Source organism: Prorops nasuta, unplaced genomic scaffold (genome assembly GCF_024137725.1).
Source record: "Prorops nasuta isolate Cenicafe-Biocafe unplaced genomic scaffold, Cenicafe_Pnas_1.2 PNAS00004, whole genome shotgun sequence".
In the NCBI taxonomy this organism is placed as follows: Eukaryota; Metazoa; Arthropoda; class Insecta; order Hymenoptera; family Bethylidae; genus Prorops; species Prorops nasuta.
Window position 1 is genome coordinate 3915523 of NW_027116801.1, and position 6461 is coordinate 3921983.

The following is a 6461-nucleotide window of genomic DNA, read 5'->3' on the forward strand; positions in this document are numbered from 1 at the left end:
TTTAATAAACACCCATTTAATAAAGCATATTTAGTTACAGTTTATGGTTCCTTTTACGGACCGAATCCTTACTCCACCAAATAGATTGCACGGAACATTGAACTGTAGGAAATAACTACAGATCTCGGTCCAGTCTCGTTTTATATATATTTATAATATATATATAAAAAACAAGTAACGGTTGATTTAGATTCGATTAGTGGTATATGAATACACGTGATAATAATAGGAATACGTTTAACTTCGGTACTTATTTACAATTAATTTTTATCGATACATCTTTCTCTCACCATTTATACATTCATACATTAACGGTCTTTTTCGTTCAGTGTGTTAATCATATTTGCCTCAGCTCCATTCATTGATAATTATCTTTAATCATAACGCGTTTCCTCTACTTCGATCAGTTTTACCGCTTTATTATATCGATGGAACGATATCTTTAACTTGAATGTCCTGGCAAGGCAGTCTTTGCTAAGGACCTTAAAATTGTGCGTACCGATCACAGATTGTACATTTAATAACGAGCAGATATTTAAAAATGTAGAGGAAAATCTTTTACTTCGCGTACAAACTCTTATCACATACAATTAGAACTTATTTAAAATTATCTATTTTAAGTTTTGCGGTATGTATATAGTAATATTTGTTTTTTTTTCTTTTTTTTACCATTCATATATAATTATTAATAATAATATTAATAACATATTCTAGCATACTGTACATTATCAGTTCTTACTTTGACTTTTGTCACACAGTTCTCTAAAATGTTTGGGCGATAGTTTGTTTCACTTTTTGATAAAACAACATTTAAATGTAGTTTATGGAATCAACACAAATGCAATTAGTCGCCCTCTGATGCTTCACTGACATTTGGTAGATTAATAATTGATTAGTTTGGATCCCCATTTTGCAATTTCTATGCACATGTAATAGTCTCTGTGTGTATAATACAGCAATTTGATATTTGTGCGTATGTATACCACATGTTTACAGTTTGCACAAATCAAATATATGTTGTACAACAGGGATGCTGGTAACTTGCCATTAAGGGATTAGCATTACAAGGCTGGTGGAAGGATTGTTCTAACAAAGTTCATCCCCATAATATTTGGCAGTAATTAAACAATTAATATTATAGCAATAAACATCTGCGTTTTGGCTTCACCTGCAGCACAGGACACAAAACCGCGCGGATTGCTTCGTCAAAGACTGTTTTCAAACCTTTTTGTGTCAAAGCAGAGCATTCTAGGTACTTGACAGCTCCAATCTCTTTTGCCATTGCTAAACCCTAGAAGAATAAAAATTCTTTAGTTACAAATGACCATTGATATAAATTATCATCAAACGAAGTAATAATTAAAGAAAAATGATCAAACCATTTTCTTTAATTAAAATTTATATAATAACCAACCTGAGGATATGTAATGGGTGCTAGTTTTTTCTCTTTAAGTCGATCTACAGTTTCTTTATCCTCACGTAAATCTAGCTTAGTACCCACTAGGATAATTGGTGTTGCTGGACAGTGATGGCGCACTTCGGGATACCATTTAGCTCTTACATTTTCAAAACTCGCTGGATTTACCAGTGAGAAACAAATCAAAAATACATCTGTTTGTGGATAAGACAATGGTCTCAATCGGTCATAATCTTCTTGACCAGCTGTATCCCATAAGCCAAGGTTAATGGGTTTGCCATCCACCATGACATTTGCTGAATAATTGTCAAATACTGTAGGTATATACTCCCCAGGGAACGCATTGGTAGTATAGCTTATCAGCAAGCATGTTTTACCAACAGCTCTGCAATTGGAAGAAAAACCAGCGATTAATAAAAACAGAACACACACAAACTTCTTTTGACTTGAATAATAGAGAAATCTGAAGTTTCTTTGAGAGACATAGAAATTCTGTCAATCACATGGTAGTAATCTTAATTATTGCGAAGAGAGAGAAGAAAAATTATGGAAAAAGAGATGTCAAGCTTTAAATACAAAGAAGTCACTGAAACCATTAACTGAATTCTTATTAATTACACGTTCCAATGGACATTTTTCATAGCTCATATAAATGCATGAAAAAAAAGGTACTTCCACAAAGCAATATGAAGTGGCCTAGTGTCCCTGGTTCGGAGTAACGCGGTCACGGGCGTGGTGGGCTGACCAGCAACGTTCTGGACTCCCGGAGCTTAAATCCTCGCGAGGGAAACCAACGAAATATCTAATCAAGAATCTCAGGAAGTGTCCGGGTGATCATTCATTGTTTGTCTTTTCTCTCCACGTAAAGAGAGTGAGAGGGATGGAGAAGGAGAAAAGAGAATGATGGAAAGAGAGCAGGGTTATCATGAACAATAGGAATTCTGGTATCATCTCATCAAGGAAGATAAATGAATCAAAGGTAGAATTGACATACCCGTCGCCGACAACGACGCATTTGATGGCCTGCATCCTGGAGGTCGAAACTGTGCAACTGTCCCTAATATGTACACTAGAGCGGCGGTACACGAGAATACGAGAGTACGTAGACGAACAGGCGAACAGCTACGATCAGCTACGAGCACGAAATTCTATTCGATTCGGGAGAGACAGAGAAGTGAGGTAGTAGTAAAAGAGAGAGAAAGAGAGAGAATGAGGGAAAATGAGAGTGAGAGAGATGGTATATGAGGGAGGAAACCGTGGGAGGAAAGGATGAACAGATACCTATGAGGAGAGAGAATGAGACGACCGAGAATGGAGGCTCTGGAGGGTAAAAGAGGATAGACGAGGTAGAGTAGCTATTGGATCAAGAGAGAGATGACGAGGATGAGAAAGAGGGATAAACGGGACAGACCTAGTCAGGATTGGTCAGGATGAGAGCGATGAAAGATGAGAAAGAGAAGCGAGAGAAGCGACGTGACGAGGCGAGACGTACGTGGCCGATTGAGGTTAGAATGCAATGAACGGTAAGTAGGAGAGAGAGAGAATGAGGTTAGAGGAGGTCGCAACGATAAAGAATGTTGGATGGGGGAAAAGAGAAAAAGAGCTTCAGAGAGAGAGAGAAACAGATAAAGGTACATGGAAAAAGGCGTGAAGGGTTTGAGGGAGAAGAGATCTGTGTGCTTGACGGAAACCACGGGAAGCTTGGCCTGCTCCGGGTTCTTAGGATAGTCAAAGAGGCTAAAGCGGACTACGGCACGCCGGGAGGTATTTTTCTGGTATTATGGCACTTGTGGCACTTCCAGTCACTTCCACAGCTCCAAATAATGCACTCGCGCAGTTATTTTGTGTCTTCAGCAATTTGAGCTACCAAAATCTAGGACAGGACCTATCAGGTTCCCTCTTTGAAACATTTGGTGAAAATATACACTAAATATCTTCAATACCAGGCTTTTTCCCCATCATGAATCATACATACATTTAAATTACAATGAAGCTTCGGAACTTGATATTTTTAAATGTCATTTTTCCAAGTAAGGGAGCACTTAAGCTCTTACCAGTTTAATATAAAGATGATCCTAAGCAATATTAGGTATATATTTCATATGTCTTTAGCAATTCATTCAAAGAAGAGTTTTACATTTTTCACGATAATTAAATTTGCGAGCTCAACAATTTTGTCTAATGATTTGCATATTAATTTTCCAAGACGCAAATAATGCTATAACTAAAATTGTACGGATAGTACTTTTTTATATACGAATACGATATAAACCTTCAGTTGGTAAAACAGTGATGAAAATTGTGATTTAATACTAATGATTTAGATTTATACATTCAAGTTTTGATTAGAATGTTGAAACTCTATTTTAGTTTTCTTCAGAGAAAAAAATACATTGATACATTTTTTTAGCGTAATCAAAAAATTTAAAAAATAAGCGTTAATTAAATCATTTTAGCAAAATACTACATATTTTTTTTAGGTTTACAATAAAAAGAATCGTCATAAATGGAGTGCCCGATGAGAAAGTTCGTTTATTTCTATTAAAATAAATGAAGCAAAAAAATATCTGGAAACAATGCCTACTAATAAAAATGTTTAGAGTTTTTATAAAGCTAAGGCTCTTTCGTTGATGAGCTCCGAAACAGTAATGCAGCAATATGTGAGGGAGACGGATGAAATCACGGTAACTCTCGTATCTATCATTATTCATGCATCATTGTTGATGGTAGCGCATACTTGGAGTCCAGAGCTTCAACGTCAGTTCTAATGGACTCCGGTTATAAATGTTCCCATATACCATAGTATAAACTATAGCCGTCGGTGACATCACTGTAGTCAAGGAGCCCGTAATTCGCATTCCTTAGATTTTATAGGAATCTAGATCATAGCCTTGCGCGCGGAAATAAATTTCACGTTTGGAATACCGTGCTGTGCTCTAAGGTTCTCTAGGGCCCCGCACGAACGGAAACTCATCTTTACGCTCTTATTAGTATGTAAATTTTGAGCCAATGACCTTCAACCAAGTCGGATTACCATTACTTCTTTAAAACTATTGGAATGTGTTATAGGAGGTATATAATAAAGAAAACTTATATTTTTAATTATACATTTTTTTATTATGATTAAAAACGCACTTTATGCAGTACAATCTGTGCGATACAGTTGCGATTAATGATGGGACAGTAACATCAACGAATCTGATTGGTGCAACTTTATCGATAAACGGAAAAGTCCAACTCGGAAAAATATAATGTGTGCCTAAGTATGCTAATACGATCGACTGATTTGTGTCGGTCGATAATATTGTTTGCGATTGTTTCCTGGTGTGTGCAATCACCATAATAATAATGATAAGAATAAAGACATTGAATAACAATAACGATAATGGTACTATAGAAACAATGACAATACTTTGAAATTAGACTGTAGGAACTTGATTTTTACTAAGCACTAAAATTCTCTAACAATGTGTAAAATGTTAACTAAAATTATCATCATCATCATCATCATCGCTATGATAGTTATTATTCTTAAACATCAATAAGATTGTACGGGGTATAAACTAAAAGGAAATCGCATCAATGTAACAATAGCTGTTTTTCGAAGCGTGAGAGAAAAGATGATATATTTTTCTTACATAAGTTTGTATCTCAATAAAAATTTATTTTGTCTTATTCTTCCCATGATTAATCATTTCAAATTCAATAAATCAAATTATACGAAAAACACAAGCTACAATTCCATTTTGAATTTATCGCTTTATTATCCTTTGATAAGATTTCCTAACTTAAATTTCGATCATTATTAAATCATGCAGTAAAGTTAACAATGAGATCGCTTCTTTTGTACTTTTTTAAAATAAGTAGGATTGTCAACGTTGAGTAATTCTTGAATGAATAATGCTTTCTGATATAATTTGTCATACTGTTAAGAAAAATGATCGCTACATTTTAACGCAAGATAATACCATCTTATCTCTATATAGATAAATTGTGGTATCGACTAAAAATTGCATTTTCATCATTCACATTTGCTTAAAAATGTGTACGAAATCTAAAAATAATCACTTGTAACATATTTTCTTGCAAACTTAAATATAAGACATGATTATAATGATCGAGTAAATTTTAAGAACGATAGAAGAAAAAATTAAACCTATACTTAATTATAATGAACTTTAAATTTAAATTGATAAAGTATAGGTTGTACTAAACGATATTACAGAAAATTACTAAGGCGTATCACTTAAAAGTAGTAAAATTATGATGACGTATACATTAAAAATTGATAATAAAAACGGCGTTTTCTTTTCGTACGCCAATAGCGAAAGACAGAGCTTAGCGAGTAGACGCGAGGGTCGTCTTTTCAAGAATCTCTACCTCGCTTAATCGCACATATATTAATTTGCTGAGTATCGACTGACTTTTCTAAAATATAATATATATATATATATATATATATTGATATTCGATAAGGCAAAACCATAAGTAATAACTACAATGAACAGAATTACATTTATCAATAAATAACACTTTCGTTTGCTTCAAGAGTTTGATTTTTTATAAAACGATCCGACAAATGTTTCACTTTACCAAATACCCTGGAAGAATTATCTTAATTGGAACCATTCTGCAATACCCATTTTTAAACGAGAGAGGGTCTCACAGGAGTACCGGAAATTGGCAATGCAAGCTAATCTGGCATCCTTTTGGAGCTTTCGACGTACAATTTTGGTCGTTAAGATTCGCAGCGACGTATCGTACACGTTGGTTTTGTAGAATCAAACAGCTTGTTTGCATTTCTCGCACTCATTAAAGGCTCTATAAATCTTAACAAGTTCAAATTAGCACAACTTAAAAGCTCGTTGAAAACATTCTAAATACTGTACGATGATATACGGAGCAAGTTTAAATGGAGCATTACAGAACATTGAAAAAATTCAGATAATATATTACAAATTAGCCGAGAATAATTTGGTATGTAAACTATTATTGATTAAGTCAATTTTTAGTTTCTTGCAATGCCCATCGACGTCGAATTGTG

General features: G+C 34.4%; 1 protein-coding gene across 1 annotated transcript; it reads right to left on the bottom strand.

The window, feature by feature from the left end:
- Positions 1 to 7: 7 nt before the first annotated feature.
- Rac1 (ras-related protein Rac1) lies at positions 8 to 2811 on the bottom strand. Its single transcript, XM_066726180.1, has 3 exons — positions 2412 to 2811; positions 1415 to 1802; positions 8 to 1291 (listed from the first exon to the last, which is right to left on the bottom strand). The coding sequence occupies exons 1-3, from the start codon at positions 2444 to 2446 to the stop codon at positions 1136 to 1138; spliced, it is 579 nt and encodes a 192-aa protein (XP_066582277.1). The 5' UTR covers positions 2447 to 2811; the 3' UTR covers positions 8 to 1135.
- Between the last annotated feature and the right edge of the window lie 3650 nt (positions 2812 to 6461).